The sequence below is a fragment of the Arvicanthis niloticus genome, chromosome 2, assembly GCF_011762505.2.
Source record: "Arvicanthis niloticus isolate mArvNil1 chromosome 2, mArvNil1.pat.X, whole genome shotgun sequence".
Taxonomy (NCBI): domain Eukaryota; kingdom Metazoa; phylum Chordata; class Mammalia; order Rodentia; family Muridae; genus Arvicanthis; species Arvicanthis niloticus.
Window position 1 is genome coordinate 77,352,189 of NC_047659.1, and position 20,175 is coordinate 77,372,363.

At 40.1% G+C, this 20,175-nt stretch overlaps 1 protein-coding gene across 2 annotated transcripts in view; it reads left to right on the top strand.

Moving 5' to 3' along the window:
• Positions 1–20,175, top strand: part of Ccdc73 (coiled-coil domain containing 73) — a 111,667-nt gene that overhangs the window by 10,000 nt on the left and 81,492 nt on the right. For both annotated transcript variants that reach the window (XM_076929369.1, XM_076929368.1), the window contains one exon: positions 17,257–17,414. In XM_076929369.1, the coding sequence (XP_076785484.1) occupies positions 17,277–17,414 (138 nt within the window). In that variant the 5' untranslated portion in view covers positions 17,257–17,276. The remainder of the gene's footprint in view (positions 1–17,256; positions 17,415–20,175) is intronic.

Consider the following 20,175-nt stretch of genomic DNA (forward strand, 5'->3'; position numbering starts at 1 on the left):
ACACACACACACACACACACACACACACACACACACAGAGTGGGAACTAAATCTAGTGCGTGAGGATCTAACCACTTTACTAATGGGGAGTAGTGAAGCAAGGCCAATCTGAAGGAAAACCTAACAGTTTTATTTATGGGATGAAGGGGAAAGTGAAAGTGGGAATCCAAGAGGATGTGACTGAGGGTGTGCATGGGAATGGGTAACAAGGCCACAGGAGCAGAGGGTGAGAATCAGAAAAGCAGACAGCAAAAATGGATTTATTAAGGATTTAAAGAACACATGTGACACCACTGACAGAGATGGACTGAGAAAGATTTGAGAAGGAAGATAAACTCCAGATTGTGTTTCAGTAAACTTAGGCTGAAAAAAAATGCACATGAATCCTTTGGCGATTGCTGAAGATGCATTGGGAATCTCTCACATGGTGGATGCGTGATACACCAGTAAAGTACCCCAGAACTGTTAATTTGTCTGTAGTCACATTGTTACCTATTAACAGATTTATTAATATCAGCCAATTCCCAGTCTGTTGCTCTTTAAATAGTAGGGGATCATTAATTTAATAACCTCAGTGTCTAGGTAAGTGAGGTAAATCCATTTACTGTCAAACTACTATTTAAGCTTCTATAATACTTCCTGTCAGGTCCTGTTCTAGGTACTGAAGACACAGCATGGTCAAAATAAATGAGCTTCTCTTCTCATAAAGTAGAAGAGGAAGAAAGAGGACTTAAAACTTAGCACGTGATTAGCACATAAATTTGGATACTGTAGAGTGTTAGAGAGAAGATAAAGTAGGACAGTGTGCTAATGGGTTAATAGGTGTGGTGTTTACTGAAGATATGACATGTAACCTGAGACCAGAAAGGCATCAAGTTCTCTGTTAACATTGGAGGTAGAGCTCTTAAGACAAGCAGATAGTGCATAGCCCTTAAAACTGGAGTAGACTGGGTATGTTTTCCCTGTACTATGTACCAGCCATTATGGAAGACACTGGAGGAGATAACCATAAGGAAGGAGCAGCATGGACTCCTAGAACTAAGGGACAAAGACATTATCTAGTTTTGGTGGCACCACCAAGTAGAATGTTGACTGGAAGATTGATGACACATTGTAGAATGCTATACTTACAATTTTGCTTAGGTTATTTTCTCAGAGACTTAGTTGGGTATTTGTAAGACTTAGCACAATAAAACATTTTTTTTTGTAACACACTCCTTATGCTTCTACACATGGAATTAATAGTTTTCACTTATATTTTCAAAGGTATTTTGTCTATGCCTCCATCTTAAGATTTAGAACATTGCTGGTTTCTATATTTGTTTTTCTAGCCAGATTGTGAGCTCAAGTCCAGAGAAAGTTTGTTGTGTTGTATACATGCTAAGAAGCTAATTAATGTTTATTTAGTTCACTAATCTGTTCAATTACATATTTCAAAATATTTATTATATGTGTATACGTGTAATAAGTATGTATAAGTACAAGTGTGTATGTGCGTGTGTGCACAAGGGTGCGTGAGTGCCATGGCATGCATGTGGAGGTTAGAGGAAACTTGTAGACTTTGTTCTCTCCTTCTACCTTTAAATTCTAGGGTTCAAACTCAAGTCATCAGAACTGTATGACAAGTATCTTTACCCACTAAGCTTTCTCATTGGCCCTACACATTAAAAACATTAAAAAATTTTATACTGGATCCTGCTATGTAGAGCAGGCTGGTTCTAACTCAGAGATAGACCATGAACCAGATTGTAGACACCTTCTGTATTTTGTGAGGACCACTCTTAGTGTTGCGGCCTGAGCTGCCCCACGTTTGGGGGCCCAAGTGTCTCAGACTGTTCTGTCAATGTTGGGACCCGCACTGCCAAAAGCCTTGGGGACTAACTTGTTAGCCCACACTGCCCCAAGCAGCTCCAGTCCTTGGGTCAGGGGTTCAGTAAGAGAGAGAGTGAGGACAGATGTGAAGAATGGAGACCAGGCAGAGTGTGATTCAATCCCGTTTATTCTTCAGTCTCTCTTCCTAGTCCAAGTCCTAAGTCTTGAGTTCCTAGTCCCTAGTGCCTCCAAGTTCCAAGTTCTTTCTCCAAGTGCTAAGTGCCTAATACCTAATGCCTAATTCCAAGTGTCTTCTTCCTCAATGCCTAATTCTTACTCCAAGTTGTACTTTCTAACCTAATTCCTAGTTCCAAGTTGTACTCTCCTAATGCCTAATTCCTACTCCAAGTTGTATTCATAGTTGTACTCTTCCCAGTGCCTAATAATCTGTTGCTTTCTTCTGTCTGCCCCTTGCCTTTTATGTCTCACTTCTAAGCCACGCCTCTAAGTCATGCCTTTAAGTCATGCCCTTAGGCCTTGTCTCTAAATCTGATCTCTAAGTCACGCCCTTAAGTCTTGGCTCTAAATCACAGCTTTAAGTCTCACATACCCAAGGGAAGATCCTGAGTATCTGAGCAAGATGTTATCAGAGTGTGCTCAGCTGTTGTAGGCTGATGTAATCAAGTCTCTTGTCAGGGTATATGGCTCAAGATGGCTGCAAGGATGATAGCCGCCTTCTGTTGGCTCCCCACATTTCAGGGTGTCACTGTACTCACACTATACATTATAGGATTACATAGGAAATGGGTTCTGAGATCTTGTTGGAAACTTCATGTTAATGATGATGGGCTAACCACATTAAACTTTCTCTGCTACACTTGTTATAATGTTTAAAAACACTTTAACTTAGAGACAAGAGAGAATAAGAAGTGGTTCAAAGTATTTGCCAGAGGGGCTAGATAGCTCAGTGGGTAAGAGCACTGGATGTTCTTCCAGAGGATCCTGGTTCTATTCCCTGAACTCACATGGCACTCATAGGTGTCTGTTACTCCAGTACCAAGAAATACAACTCTATCAGCCCTCCACCAGCATGCATTTATGTGGTATACAGACATACAGGCAGGAAGGCTATCAATACACAGAACAATAATACAGAAAAAAAAGCTAAAACACAGCAAAATAAAACAAACCCATGCACGTGTTTGTATATATAAAAAATATTTTCCAAAAAGTAGGTAAGAAGAGTGAAATGATTGGCTTAAAAGTTTGGAAGTAGACTCAGCTCCTGGAAACACCGAGTATTCTGAAAGGCATGGATAAGGATTGTTCATAATGAGGAAAATTTGTTGAAATTCTTTGTATGTTTTGTGACTCTTTCAAGGTTTCCTGCCCCAAGGAGATGGTAGTTGATGTTCTTAAAAATATGGAACCATGGCAGTAGTCCAAGAGGTACATCATATAAGACATGATATGGCATGTAGGCAGTCCTCAATCCCCCATGATACCACCTTACCTCGAGCAATCACTGATGTATGTTTTGTGTCTGTGAGTGCCTATTGTGGACATTTCATATAAATGGAACAAAGTATGTCTTTACTGAGTGTGTCCCCAGTGTGTGCATACTGACTGAAGTTGGCCTGCACTTTGTTCCTTCTTTGGTATTATAATATTGTAGTTTATATTTATTTCCTTTATTTCTCTTGATTATCACAAGCTTCTGTTGCATACTTGTTTCTGCTTATCTTACCTTCACATGGCACTGCTGTCACCTTATACACACCAGAGGTAAGTTTACTGACGTGTTCACCATCACGTTTGTTCATCATTCTCATGTAACATTTCAAACTTTCATCTCATATTGGTTTTGCTCTTTTGAAATTCTTTTGTGTGGTTCTGTCATTTTTTTCTTTCCTTTTCTCTGAAAAAAAAAAGATGCATTTTCTTATGAAAATGTCATATGTAGCCAGATATGGTGGTGATGGTGAATGCCTTTAATCCACTTGAGAGACAGAGAGGCAAGTATATCTCCATGAATTCCAGGCCAGCCAGGGCCATATAGTGAGACCTTCTTTTTTTTGTTTGTTTGTTTTTTTTTTTCTTTTACCTTAAAAAAAACTCAGTCTTTTAATTTTTCTTTCTTTTTTGATTCATTTAAAAATATTGTATTTTGTGTATATGAGTATTTTGAGTTTATTTTTAGTCTGTGCATAGTGAGTGTACTTGGTGCTCACAGAGATCAGAAGAGTGCTGGGTCCCCTTGAACTGGAGTTACAGATGGTTGTGAACCACCATGTGGGTGCTGGGAACTGAGCCTGGGTCCTTTGCAAGAGCAGCAGGTGCTCTTAACCTCTGAATCATCTCATTAGCCTCTCTTTTAAATTCTTTTTTTCCCTTGTATCTTCTCTTATACAATATGTCTCAGCCACAGCCTCTTGTTTCTTTGCTCATCCTAATGCCCCCTCACCTCCCCATTTCCTCAGATTCACTGCTCCTCTGTTTTCCTTCAGAAAAGGGAAGACCTCCCAGGTTCATAAACTGAACATCATGTAACAAGTTGCAATAAGGCTAGGCCACAGACCCTCATAAGAAGGCTGGATAAGGGAGCCCACTAGGAAGAAAAGGGTCCTACAAGCAGGCAAAAGACATGACCCTACTCACACTGTTAGGAGTACAGTAAAGACCCAAGCTAAACAACTAGCTCATCCTAGTGCAGATTCATGCTGGTTCTGTGGTTGTCACTTCAGTCTTTGCAAGCCCTGTGGGCCCTACTTGGTTGATGCTGTGGGCTGTGTTCTCCTGGTTCTCTTCAACTTCTCTGGCTCTTATGATTCTTCCTCCCTACTTCTGTGGGGTTGATCTCTGCATCCGCTCCCATCAGTTGCTGGAGGAAGCCTCTATGATTATGACTGGGCAAGGGATGGAGCTATGAGTATAGCAGAATATCATTTGGAATCATTTCATTGACTTTGTAATTTTTAAAAAATCAGTCATTTTGGTTCTACCCCAGGTCTCTGAGACATCCAGCTTCCAGATCCTGGCCATCCAGGCAGTGTTGGGCCCGGACTCCCTCATGGCTTGGGACTCATTAGACCAGTCATTGGTTGGCCACTCCCACAAACTCTGAGCCACCCAGTGCATCTTGCAGGCAGGACAGGTTGTGGGGTGAAGGTTTTGTGGCTGGATTGGTGTCTCAGTCCCACCATTAGAAGCCTAGCCTGGTTACTGAAGACAGCCATTTCAGTTCTGGCTAGGGTGACCCTCATAGGTTCCAGGAAGTTGCCAAAACATTAGTTTTTTTCTATCACCCACTAAATGACCACAGTCTCTCACTACATCCCTCCACCCAACAGGATCCATGCCTGATCCTTCCTATTCTCATTCCCACCTGCTCCATGTTCATCCACAAAGTCTATTTCCCCTTCCCAGGAAGACCCAAGCGTCTCCCTCTAGACCTCTCCTCTTTATCTAACCTCTCTGCGTCTGTAGACTGTAGTGTGATTATCTTTTACTTAACAGATAGTATCCACTTATAAGTGAGTACATATCTCATACTTTTCCTGAAACAAATTTGTAACACTGTGAAATCTGCCCTTTAAAAACATACAGCTCATTAGTTTTGTGGTAAATTCTGAAAGTTGTGAAACTACCACCCACCACTATCAAATTCTAGAGCATTCTATCATCTCGAAAAGAAACTGTGTTCTTATTCATGCCTCTCCTCTGCCGTTGATTTGCTAATTCCAGATGCTTCATGTAAACAGAATAGAATGACACGTGTTCTTTTGTGTTTGGTTTCTTTTACTTAGCAAAATGTTGTGTAGGCTCAGCCATCTTATAGCATGTACTAATATTTGATTATTTCTTATGGCCACTATATAGACATGTTGCATTTTGTTATTTTTTTATTCATTAATTGCTGGATTTTTTTTTTAATTTTAAATTTTTTCTTGTGACTTATTGTGACTTTTCTGTGATGTATTGAGACTAATGCTGCCATGAACACTCATGTACTTTTTTTTTTGATATATATTTTCATTTTAACTGGGCTTATGCCTAGGAGTAGAATTCTGGGTCATGCTAACTCCACATTTATCCTTTAAACTGTTTTTCAGAGTGGCTCAATGATTTTATATTTCTACAAGCAACTAAGTGATTCTAAGTTCTTCTAGTCTTGCCAGTACTTGTTAACATCTATATTTGTGTGTGTATCTCATATGTACATTGGAGGAGGTTTTCTTTGGTTGAACCCAGGGCCTCACACATGCTAGGCAAGCACTCTGCTACTGAGTTACTCCCCCTCTCCCTTTCCTTCTCCTTTCCCCCCTTTAATTATGCCATCTTAATACATCTGGAATAGTATCTCTTTGTGGTTTTGATTTCTATCATCTTAATGGGTAGTGATAGTAAATGTGTTTTATGTTGGTACTGGTCACACACTGATAGACATTGACAAGTGCTGGCAAGACTAGGAGGGGTGGGCATTTGGGAGGAACATTTGATTCTAATCCCTTGGCTGTTTTGCCCTTCTATTGTTTAATCATAACAAGCTATTATATTATATATTTAAAATGATAGTTTTGTGAAATGTATGCTTTGCAATTTTTTCTCGCTTTGTAGATTGTCTTTATTTTATTGATAATGTTCTTTAAGGTATACACATTTTAAAATTTGATGAATTTAGTCTGTTCATTTTCTTAGAGGAAAAATTCTTAGCCTCTTGTAATTCACTATTTTATTAATTACTTTTATGATTACTGTGACCAAATATCTGACAAGAAACAAATTAAGGGAGGGAGAATTTATTTTGGATTTTGGTTTGAGAAGATTTTGTCCATTGTGGTGGGAAAGGCATGGGGCAGCTAGTCTCCATTTGTGATAGCAGGAGCTTGCCTCAGGTATTCATTTTACTGACATTGACCAGAAAGCAGGGTAGGGCTGTGATCCTCAAGACCATTCCACAGTGACCCTCATCCTGCAGCTAGGCTCTACCTCCTGAAGGTTCCACAAATTCATCCCAGTAGTATTACAGCTGGGAACCAAGCTTTGCAACACAAGAGCCTGTAGGTAGCATTTCAGATTCAAATCATAAACATATGTTGTCAATGGTGACAACAGCAGATGTCTTTTCATAGACTCCCTCTATTAGGCAGAAGTTCCTGCCTATTCACAGCTTGTTGAGAATTTTATCATGAGAAGGTATTGGACTTTGCCACACTTTTCTTACATTTATTAAAATGATCCTATTGTTTATTGTTTTTTCTTTATCTTATCAATATGGTTTATTACATTAAATGATTTTTTTAAAAACATACCAAGCCAATCTTGTGTTCTCAGGATAAGCCTACTTGGTCGCGATGTGCAATTCCTTTTGTGTATTTGGTAGCATTTTATTGAGCACTTACATGTCTTATTTGACTCCTGTCCCGGAGCACTGGTTCCTTCCAGTCTGGGCCCGAGCACTGAGCAGATCCCGGGCTGCAGCTCTGCACCCAATCTCTCAGAACCCAGAGGAGGCAGGACTCCCAGGAGCTCTAACCCCTGCAGTATCTTAGGTAAGGAGACAGCAACACCGGCCCCAAACTGGGACCCACTGGGACCCAGGAATTCACTGCTGGCCCGGGGCACTGGTTTCTTCCAGTCTTCGCCCAAGCACTGAGCAGATCTTGGGTCTCAGCTCTAACCCCAGCAGCAACACCCAGCCCAAACAGTTCAGACACAACCTAGATAATAGGAAAGACAGGCTCCAGTCAGAAACCGGGCAGGCAGCACTAAGGAGATCCAGATGGCGAAAGGCAAGCACAAGAACATAAGCATCAGCAACCCAGGGTACTTGGCATCATCAGAACCTAGTTCTCCCACACTAGAAAGTCCTGATTTCCCCATCTCACCAGGAAAGCAAGATTCAGATTTAAAATCACTTCTAATGCTGATAATAGAGGACTTTAAGAAGGACATAAATAACACTCTCAAAGAAATTGAGGAGAACACAGGTAAAAGCCCTTAAAGAGGAAACACAAAAATCCCTTATATTACAAGAAAACACAACCAAACAGGTGAAAGAATTGAACAAAACCATCCAGGACATACAAATGGAAGTAGAAACAATAAAGAAATCACAAAGGGAGACTAACCTGGAGATAGAAAACCTAGGAAAGAAATCAGGAGTCATAGACATGTTCTTATTCCAAGACTTATGGTTTTACTTCCTTGTGGAATATTTGTCTTGTTTGTAAAATGAATTAGCAGTGTTTTCTTCTCTATTGCTCTCTGAAAAGTTTTGTAAAAGATTGGTGTTATATTTATTTTTTCACATGTTTTGTAAAATTTACCAGTAAACAATCTGGTCTTGAGCTCTTCCTCTTGTGAGAAATTTTCTGATTGCTGATTCAGTCTTTTTACTTATGAAGGTTTGTGTACTTATGAATGGTTTGTCTTGAGTCACTTGGGAAGTTTATCTGCGTTGAGGATTTGTCCCATTTGTCTATAATACCTCATTTATTGCTAACATTTTTTAGTAGTAATGTGATGGATAAAATGGTACTGTTCTGCTCATGGACATCCAACTCAGAGCAGATCAGTGTTCAATAATGTTAAGGTACTACTAATGTTAATGATGAGCCTGTATTATAAGCAGACATTTTAATGTTTATTTTTCATTAAAAAGCTAGGAGACTGAGGGCTGATTTTAGTTGAGGGTTGTTGGAACATTCTTTGGTATGTTACCTCTCTGCCTTGATTGGAAGATATTCAGCAAAGCAGCTCCTTTTTAGCAGCTGTCAGAGTTCCCTCATGGCAGCTGCTGTGAACACTCTATGGATGTGTTCAGTAAGCTTCCCTGCGTATGACTCCAGAAGGCAGTACAACTGTTCAGACAGCTTGTGGCAGGCCTTTTGCCATTGCCAACCTCAGTGCACTCTTAGAAGCCTTTTTCATCCAGGCCAGTGTGGCAGTGCTTTCTGTGGTGAGCCAGGAGACCTATAATAGGGGCAACAGAATCCTCTGTTTGCATGAAGGGCTGTGGAGTGACTGATGCAAAACTCCCTTACCACACATCCCCTTGCTGACTACATGAGCAGATTTTTCTTTTCAGGTCATGCTGAGACTACCCTCTTCTACTGCCTCCTGGTAGTGTATATTAAGTCCAGTAAAAAGATCTTTCTCAAGCAGTCTTGTTTCCTTTTGATCTTTATCATCAGTAGAGCAGGCTGTTGGTATCATGGAGACAGTGACAGTAGATAGGCAGCTGTGGCAAAGGCAGCATGGGTGATGGTGGTAGTTATGGCTGCAGGGGTAGCAGTGGCAGCAGGGGTGGTGGTGGCAGGAGGAGGAGGGGTGGCAGTAGCAGCAGTAGTGGCCAGAACATGGTTAGAGAGTTCCAGAGAGCAGCAGGGAAGAAACAGTGAGGAACATAGATGCCAGGACAGATACCAGAGAGTGCAGGTTCTTATTGCTGAAAGAACTCGAGGAATGTGCCAAGATTTAAGGGCCAAAGGTCCTAAAACTCAAAGCTTGAGAGCTATAGCACTAGCTGCCATCAAAGGCTAATAGTTCTGACTGTAGGCAGGTGTGCTGTAATATTTCCATTGTAGTAGCTGAGTGTCCCAACACCCTCTCTTTCCCTGGGATTGCATCATGGCAGTCAATATCTGCTTTTGCTGCTTACTGCTACTGGAAGCTGGTGATGGCAATAGCTGCCAACTGTCAGGAACACTGGTGGTTAAAGGCCAGGGCAATAAGCTTCTAGCTGAGTATCTAGAAGAGTAACTTGCTGGCTTCTAAACTGTGGTGTAGTAGGCTTCTGACTCTCAGCCCTGGAGTTGTCAACCTCAGGGATGCTGGTCTAGCTCCTAGGTCACGGGTACTCAAGGCTCTTAGGCTATCACACTAGAAGAGCCTCTTCACCTTGTCACTTCTTCTTTTTTTAATTGGATATTATATTGACATTTCAGATTTTATCCCCTTACCCCATTACCCCCACCATCCAGGAACCTCCTATCCCATCCCCACTCCTCCTGCTTCTATGAGGATATGCCCCCTACTCCCCACCACACTCCCACCTCCCCACCCTAGAATTTTCCCCCACTCACCTATGCCTGACAAGGCCATCCTCCCCTACATATACAGCTGGAGCCATGGGTCCCCCCCCTATGTGCTCCCAGGCTGGTGGTTTAGACCCTGGGAGCTCTGGTTGGTTGGTATTGTTGCTCTCCTCATGGGGCCACAAACCCTTTCAGCTCCTTCAGTCTTCTCTCTAACTTCTCCATTGGGAACCCCTTGATCAGATCAGTGGTTAGCTGTGAGCATCTGCCTCTGACTATATCAGACTATGGCAGACCTCTAAGGGGACAGTTATATCAGGCTCTTGTCAGCATGTACTTCCTGACATCTACATCAGCGTCTGCCTTTGGTGATTGCACATGGGATAGATACCCAGATGGAATGGTCTCCAGACGGCCCCTCCTTCAGTTTCTGTCCCACACTTTGTCTCCATATTTCTTCATATTTGCTCCCTTGAGTATTTTGTTACTCCTTCTAAGTAGGACCGAGGTATCCATACTTGGTCTTCCTTCTTCATGAGCTTCATGTGGTCTGTGAGTTGAATCTTGGCTATTTCAAGCTTTTGGGCTAATATCCACTTAGTGAGTAAATACCATGTGTGTTCTTATGTGATTGGGTTACCTCACTCAGGATGATATTTTTTAGTTCCATCCATTTACCTAAGAATTTCTAGAATTCATTATTTTTAATAGCTGAGTAATACTCCATTGTGTACATGTACCACATTTTTTTTTTTTTTTATCCATTCCTCTGTTGAAGAACATCTGGGTTCTTTTCAGCTTCTGGCTATTATAAGTAAGGCTGCTATGAACATAGTGGAGCATGTGTCCTTGTTATATGTTGGAGCATCTTCTGGGTATATGCCCAGGAGTGATATAGCTAGGTCCTCAGGTAATGCTATTTCCAATTATCTGAGGAATCGCCAGACTAATTTCCAGAGTGGTTGTACCGGCTTGCAATCCCACCAACAATGGAAGAGTGTTCCTCTTTCTCCACATCCTCACCAGCATCTAATATCACCTGAGTTTTTGATCTTAGCCATTCTGACTGGTGTGAGGTGGTATCTCAGGGTTGTTTTGATTTGCATTTCCCTGATGACTAAGGATGTTGAGCATTTCTTAAGGTACTTCTCAGCCATTTGAGTTTCCTCAGTTGAGAATTCTTTATTTAGCTCTGTACCCAATTTTTAATAGGGTTATTTGATTGTCTGGAGTCTAATTTCTTGAGTTCTTTGTATATATTGGATATTAGCCCTCTATCAGATGTAGGATTGGTAATGATCTTTTCCCAATCTGTTGGTTGCCGTTTTGTCCTATTGACAGTGTCCTTTGCCTTACAGAAGCTTTGCAATTTTATGAGTTCCCATTTGTCGATTCTTGATCTTAGAGCATAAACCATTGGTGTTCTGTTCAGGAACTTTTACCCTGTGCCTAGGCATTCGAGGGTCTTCCCCATCTTCTCTTCTATTAGTTTCAGTGTATCTGGTTTTATGTGAAGGTCCTTTATCCACTTGGACTTGAGCTTTGTACAAGGGGATAAGAATGGATTGATTTGCATTCTTCTACATGCTGACCTCCAGTTGAACCAGCACCATTTGTTGAAAATGATGTCCTTTTTCCACTGGATGGTTTTAGCTCCTTTGTCAAAGATCAAGTGACCATAGGTGTGTGGGTGCATTTCTAGATCTTCAATTCTATTCCATTAATCTTCCTGCCTGTCTCTGTACCAATACCATCCAGTTTTTTTTTTTTTTTTTTTTTTTTTTTTTTTTTTTTTTTTTTTTTTAATCACTATTGCTCTGTAGTATAGTTTGAGGTCAGGGATGGTGATTCTCCCCAGAAGTTCTTTTATTGTTGAGAACAGTTTTCGCTATCCTGGGTTTTTTGTTGTTCCAAATGAATTTGCAAATTGCTCTTTCTATCTCTATGAAGAATTGATTTGGAATTTTGATGGGGATTGCATTGAATCTGTAGATTGCTTTTGGCAAGATGGCCTTTTTACTAAATTAATCCTGCCAATTCATGAACATGGGAGATCTTACCATCTTTTGAGATCTTCGATTTCTTTCTTCAGAGATTTGAAGTTCTTGTCATACAGATCTTTCACTTGCTTGGCTAGATTCTCCAAGATATTTTATATTATTTATGACTATTGTGAAGTGTGTCATTTCTCTAATTTCTTTCTCTGCCTGTTTATCCTTTGAGTAGAGGAAGGCTACTGGTTTGTTTGAGTTGATTTTATATCCAGCCACTTTGCTGAAGTTGTTTATCAGGTTTAGGAGTTCTCTGGTGGAAGTTTTAGGGTCACTTAAGTATACTATCATATCATCTGCAAATAGTGAAATTTTGACTTCTTCCTTTCCTATTTGTATCCCTTTCATTTCCTTTTGATGTCTAATTGCTCTGGCTAAGACTTTTAGTACTATATTGAATAGGTAGGGGGAGAGTGGGCAGCCTTGTCTAGTCCGAGATTTTAGTGAAATTGCTTCAAGTTTCTCTCCATGTAGTTTGATATTGAGTAGTGGTTTGCTGTATATTGCTTTTATTATGTTTTATTATGCCTTGAATTCCTGATCTTTCCAGGACTTTTACCATGAAGGGGTGTTGAATTTTGTCATATGCTTTCTCAGCATCTAGTGAGATGATCATGTGTTTTTTTTCTTTGAGTTTGTTTATATAGTGGATTACGTTGATGGATTTCCATATATTGAACCATCCCTGCATTCCTGGGATAAAGCCTACTTGATCATGATGGATGATTGTTTTGATGTGTTCTTGGATTCGGTTTGCGAGAATTTTATTGAGTATTTTTGCATCAATATTCATAAGAGAGATTGGTCTGATGTTCTCTTTGTTGGTCTTTGTGAGGTTTAGATATGAGCGTAATTGTAGCTTAATAGAACAAATTGGGTAGTGTTCCTTCTGTTTGTATTCTGTGGAATAGTTTGAAGAGAATTGATATTAGGTCTTCCTGGAAGATCTGATAGAATTCTGCACTAAAACCATCTGGTCCTGGACTTTTTTTGGTGGGGAGACTTTTAATGACTGTTTCTATTTCTTTAGGGGTTATGGGACTGTTTAGATGATTTATCTGCTCCTGATTTAATTTTGGTACGTGACCTCGTCACTTCTTCATAGCTTCTATTCAGGTAGAGCAACAGGGCGCAGGCAGCAGATGGCAGTAGATGGTAGCAGCAACAACCCTCATTCATTCTTAATTTTTGCCATCTGAATCTTGTTACCCTTCTTGAAGACTACTTAAAGGTTTGTCAGCTCTTAAAATATTTGTAAAGAACCATTTTTGCATAATTAATATTTTTCTCTTTCTAATGTCTGTTTCATTTATTTCTGCTTTATCTTTGCAATTTTACTTTTGATTTCTCATAACATATTGAGTAACACATGGTTGTTACGATTGCTTAGTAGTTTTATACAGATTCCTTTCTTTCTTTCTTTCTTTCTTTTTCTTTCTTTCTTTCTTTCTTTCTTTCTTTCTTTCTTTCTTTCTTTCTCTTTCTTTCTGTGGTGTATATGTGATTGGATCTGTGCTTATGGATGCCTGAGGTCAATGTTGGATGTCTTCTTCATTATTTTCTACCTTTTTTTTGAGAAAGGACCTCTTAGGGAACCTGGAGCTCACTTATTTGGCTAGGTTGGCTGACCAGATATCTTCTGGGCTCTTCCTGTTGCCATCTTCCCAGCGCTGGGCTTAGAGACATGTGCCTTGTGCCCAGGTTTTATGTTGGTGCTGGGGAATCCAAACTCAGGTCTGTGTGCTTCCACAGCAAGTACTTAACTACATGAGCTGGGTCTGCAGCTTCCAAGTGTTCTACTACTTTAGTAATAATTTGTTTTGTTTTATTTATTATTGGAGTCTCCTGTTGTTATGATAGAATTCTCTGTTGTTACTTTCAGAACCACCAGCTTTCATTTCATATTATTTGGTGTCCCATTGTTTAGGTGCATGTAGGGTTAAAATTGTTGCATTCTCTTTGTAGATTGGTTATTTTCCTATGTAAGATTTCTGTCTGGGTCTTGAGTAGCATGGTGTGATGGCTATTCTTGGTTGTCAACCTGACACACTTAGGAAGAGGGACCCTTAGATGAGGAATTGCTTCTATTGGATAGTCTGTGGACATATTGTTGTGCCATGAATGTTTCATGAAACATTCATGAAACCCAAAAAGACCAACAAGGAGCCAAATCCAATGTACTTGCATTGGGGCCCTTTATTCAAGCTCGAGCTTGGGCTACACCACCATCTCTAAGACAGTAGAATGGGACGGGGCCCCAAGCCCAGTTTTAGTCAAGCATTTATAGAGACAAGAAGAGAGTATCTAGCCTGGTACACATCTGATTGGCGGGCCATTATGACCTTTAGCATAACAATTAGCTGGTGCGGGGAACCAACTAATTGGTTCTGTTTTCCTCCTGATTGGTAGTTGCTAGGAAGTCAAGTGTCAGGGCAGGCTTGTAACCTGGGGGTGCAAATTTGTTGGAGAATAACCTGGAAACTGGTGCTAGACACAGGTTTTGCTATGGGGTAGCCTGGAAACTGGTACTAGGTACTGCCCTGATAGTTAACTTGAGTTCAGCCTTAGGTCAGGTTCTCTAAGATGGAGTATGAACCCAAAAGATTTGGTCTCTTAATATCTGTGGGGGAATTTTCTTGATTAATGATTGGTTCAGAGAGGGCCTACTCTACTGTGTGCTACCCCTGGGTAGGTTGTATGCAGAAGGTACATGAGCAAGCCAGAGGATATAAGCAGGTTAGCATTATACTTCATGGTCTGTGCTTTTGTTCCTGCCTTGGCTTCTCTTCCTGACAGATTATATCCTATATTCTGAGGTAAACTGTTTCCTTCCTAAATTACTTTTGGTAATGGGTGTTTATCACAGCAATAGAATACAGGATCACTGTTAAGTGAGGCTTCTATGAAATATTATCAATCTTTTTTTCCATGGTTGGTTTTTAAGATTTTTTTCACATTAGTTTGGGTCACTTCACTGTGATAACAGTGAGTTGAGTGTAGATTTCTTTTTAGTTACTCATTGTGGAAGTCACTTGATTCTTGACTTATAGCACCTTTGGGTCCAGGAATTTCTCAGTTATTATCTCCTAAAGTGTTATTCTATTCCCTTTCTTTCTCCTTACTGTCTAAGCACCCTCTGCTTTGCTTCCCTTGTCCCTTACCTGCTTTGCTGTACTGTACATTTGTAATTTCCTTGGTGCACTCTAGGTATTTTACATCGTATGTTTGCTAGCCTACTGAGCCATTTTTCTAGCTGCACCCAATCTTCTCCAAAAACCAACTATCTGTTTTTTTTCATTATATATTTTAGAAACAATCTAGAGATCTCAATGAATTAAAAAATTGCCAGTAGCACATGCATATAATCTAGAGGCTGAGAGAGGAGTATTGAAAGAATGAGGCCAGAGAGACCCCTCTTTTGTTCATAACGTCAAGATTGGCTTTGTTTCTTTAAACATAGTAAGTATAGTGCCTTATGTGTGGGCCTATAATCTGTGGTACATACCTGCTTTTCTTGTTGCTTATTCCTGCTGGTTCTTAATTTTTTTCTTTCTTTTCAAAGATGTTTATTTTTTTGTATATGAGTACACTGTAGCTGTCTTCAGACACATCAGAAGAGGGCATCAGATCCCATTACAGATGTTTGTGAGCCACCATGTGGTTGCTGGGAATTGGGCTCAGGATTTCCAGAAGAGCTGTCAATGCTCTTAACTGTGAGCCATTTCTCCAGCCCCTCTGCTGGTTCTTATAATGTTATATATCCTTTTGTTCCTGGTTAACTTTGTGTGCTGCTTATTATCCTGGAAAAATTCCATGTAAGGAGTACTCAGCATAACTGGGAGGAACTTTTATTTGTTTCTTCAAGATTCTTTAGGACATTACTGATGTGGAAACATTTAAAATTGCACGAATAGATTGAAGTTTCTTTCACTTAACAAATTTATCTGAAATTAAGATTAAGATAATTATTTGTGCCAGGTGTGGTGGTGCATGGCTTTAATCCCAGCACTTGGGAGGCAGAGGCAGGAGGCAGGAGGCAGGAGGCAGGAGGCAGGAGGCAGGAGGCAGGAGGCAGGAGGCAGGAGGCAGGAGGCAGGAGGCAGGAGGCAGGAGGCAGGAGGCAGGAGGCAGGAGGCAGGAGGCAGGAGGCAGGAGGCAGGAGGCAGGAGGCAGGAGGCAGGAGGCAGGAGGCAGGAGGCAGGAGGCAGGAGGCAGGAGGCAGGAGGCAGGAGGCAGGAGGCAGGAGGCAGGAGGCAGGAGGCAGGAGGCAGGAGGCAGGAGGCAGGAGGCAGGAGGCAGGAGGCAGGAGGCAGGAGGCAGGAGGCAGGAGGCAGGAGGCAGGAGGCAGAGGCAGGTGGATCTCTGTAAGTTTTGGGCCAGCCTGGTCTACAGAGTGAATTTACAGCCAGGGCTACACAGAGAAACCCTGTCTCAAAAATGAAAAGATAAAACAAAACATAAAAGATAACCATTTGCTAGAGGTTAAGATGGGGAGAAGGGAATATGGCAACAAAGGGGTTGTATGAGAGGCCTTTGATAACAGTAGGATTCTGCATTTTGATTGTGATCATAGTGTCAATAAATGTGCACAGACGTGTGTATGTATACACTCACGCATATATATGTATACACAAAGAAATCCATGTATCACTGGTAAAATTTCTATAAACTGTATAGATTATACCAATATCATATATACATTTTAAATATTGTACTGTTGCTAAACAAGATGGTAATGTTATAGATGACTGAATGGATAGTGCATAGGACTTCCCTGTACTTATTCTTGCAACTGCTTTTGAACCTGTAATTGTTTCAAATTGAAAAGTTGAAAAGGAAAGTGTCTTATGACCTGACTCATATACTTCATATGTTGAGACATTTAAGTACCTAGATTTTAATAAAAGGCAGTTACTAAAGGGCTCTTTAAATTTTATTGAGTTTAAAATTTTATTGCTATTAATTAGTGTGAACAGTATCTTTGAAAAACAGCTCCATGTAAGCAAAGTTTAGAAAGAGAATGTTTATCTATCTTGGCATCAAGCTTCTGGTAAAGAGCCAGACCTTGCCTGCAGAATTAGGAACTCAGCCATCACAAGTTTGGTGTACAGGGGCAGATAATGTAGTCTTAAATGGTACTCAGGTACCTGAAAGACCCTCAAGCCATGAGAAATAGAATAGAACCATTGCTGCCAAGTGTTTTTCTATGACTATTGGAGTAAGAGGGATAGCAATATTGTTATTTAATGTTGAACTTGGAGAGTTATGGGATAATGTTTTTATGGTAACTATAGTTTTTCTAGAAAAACATAAATAAGTGATCTTTTATTACCTGAAAGTTTTTTGAATTGCAGGAAACGAAATAAATACTAACATGGAGGACAGTTTCAACACCAAATCATCAGTATCTACCTTCACTCTTCAGCGTTCTTCAGAGACAATGGTTTCTATTCAGCTCCTCAATTTCAGAACAAGTTTACTTGAAGCACTAGAAGAGCTGCGTATGAGAAGGGTGAGCCCCTCTTAAGGTTTTAAATAGAAAGCCTTGATGTTTTGCATTTTTTCTTTTAAGAAAAGAAGTCCCCAAACAGCCACCTATTTATAAAGAAAAAAATAAAGGTTTGTGGAGTTGGTTCCTTCCTTCCTTTTTCACATGGGTTCTGGGGATCAAACTTGACTCATCAGGTATGCATGGCTACTACCTCTACTCATTGAGCCATTTCCATAGCCCAACACTGAGAAAGAGAGAGGGAGAGAGAGTAGGGGGGACAGGCCATTTTTTTTTTTTTTATTGAGTGAGAAGGTCTAGCTCATGATGGGGATGGTATAAGAGTCTGAATAAGCCAGAGAGGGCAAGCTAATAAGCAGCACTTCTTTATGACCTCTGCCTCAGTTCCTGCTTCCAGGTTCCTGCCATCATGTCCTGTCTTGAATTTCATGGGCTACAAGCTGTCAGATTAAATAAACTCTTTTTTCAAGTTTCATTTGGATGTGGTATTTGTGTTGGCTAATTTTTATGTCAACTTAATACAAACTAGAGTCATCTGAGTGAATGGAACCTCAATTGAGAAAATGCCTCCATTTCTCCAGCTGTAGGGAAGCCTACAGGGAATGTTCTTAATTAGTGATTGATGTACATAGGCCTCAGCCATTGTGAGTGGTACTTTTTCAGAAGATCTTTAGTTTTGGTCCTGTATTCCCTTCTCTACCTTGACTCCCATCCCCCACATTATTAGATCCTTCCTGCTCCATTATTCCACTTTCTCCTTTATCTTTCTGTGCTCTTTCTCCCTTTCCTTGAAAGTTCACCACAGCCTCTTACTAATTTTCTGATCTTTGTGGATATTTCAAATGAAACACATGTGTCTGTCTGTCTGTCTGTCTGTCTATCTGTCTGTCTGTTTTTGCCACAAGTAGTAAGTGGTACTGCAGGCCTTTAAAACATTTTTAAAAAAATGTTTTATAGAATATATTTTGTTCATATTCTTTCCCCTCATCCAACTCCTCCCAGATCATCCTATTCTCTACTGACCCAGCTTCATATTCTTTCTCTCTTAAAAACAAACAAAACCCCAAACAAACACAAAAATAAAACAAAAAGTACACACACAAGTGCATGCACACATACAAAAGCATACACATATGTGCACTTAGAGTTGGGGTGGGACTGTTTCACTTTGTACATATTGGGATTTTGTCTGGTTTGAATTTGTGTAGGTATTGTGCATGTTGTTGTAGCCTCTATGAGTTCATATATGTTTCAGCCCCATTGTATCTGGAAAATACTGTTTCCTTCAAGTCATTTATCACCTCTGGCTCTTAAAAATTTCCCAGCATCTTCCATATAGATCCTCCGAGTCTTTAGGGGAGGAAGAAACACACACTTTTAAAGATTTAATGTTAACATCCATAAATAATTTATTTTTCAGTTTTAAAAGACTAGTCTTACCATGTAACCCAGGCTGGCCTTGAAATTCACCTGCCTGAGTCTCCCCAGTGCTGGGATTAAAGGAGTGCATCATCATGCTATGCTAAATTGGTAATGATATAATTTGAAACAATGGGATGCTTTAAATTAATAAAAACATACAAATTAACAATCTGAATCAACCAAATAGTTCATATTGAATTCATAGTATATGCACTGTAGAATTTTGATTTCATTTCTTATTTATTTGTTTTGAGGCAGAGTCTCCTGTCTCCAGGCTTGACTTGAACTGGTGAAGCAAAGGATGGCATTAAATTCCTGATCCTCCTGTTTCCATCTCTGAAATGCTAGTTTTTAGACATGCACCACTGCCTGGTGGGAATTGAACTTAAGAGGGCTTCATTTATGCTATATGCTAGGCATGCTTACTGTCAGTTCATCCCAAGCCTTTTTTTGTTTTGTTTTGTTTTTTTGTTTTTCGAGCCAGGGTTTTTCTGTATAGCCCTGGCTGTCCTGGAACTCACTCTGTAGACCAGGCTGGCCTCGAACTCAGAAGTCCACCTGCCTCTGCCTCCCAAGTGCTGGGATTAAAGGCGTGCGCCACCACTGCCCGGCCCCAAGCCTTAGATTTGATTCTGATACATAATGTTGACAGAAAGATTCATGGGATTACTGATAAGGAATAGGGATGGTCAGTAATAACACAGGGGTCACAAAGTCAGGATTGGGTGGCTGGTATATGACTTGAGTAGGGCAGGAATTATGTTGAATTGAAAGCCTGTATTGTATTGAAAACCACATAGAAATTCCCATTTCAATGTGGGATTGGAAAGTTTTTAAGCAAGATATATTTCTGATCCAAATCAGCTGTATAATGAGGATGAAAGACCTTTTCCATTGAAGCCTTGCGAGTATTAAAATATTTTTCACTTTATGTGCCTTTATAAACCATTTCTGGGTTTACTTTAAGCAGATTCAAGTTTTGTAGGTACAACATGCCATGCCTGTAAACAACTATGTTACCACTAGTATGCATTATGATAAAATTATAAATAAAAATTACTTTACAAAAAAAATCTGTTAAGTATTCAAGTAGTAATAAGTCCTTGGGTTCTAAGGACAAAATTAAATGGAATTTTGGATAGTCTGAAGTAACAATGATTTGCTAAGGAAACTTTGTGAGCACTGGACACACAATAGTGTAGTATGTAGCAAATAATCTTACCTTTTGGTGTCCAAAAAAATCAGTGTAGTTACTATTGATTGGATCATTACAATCTGTAGAGCACATACCTTTATTTTACACAGAAAACTGATAAATGGATATTAGCCACACTGCCAAGAG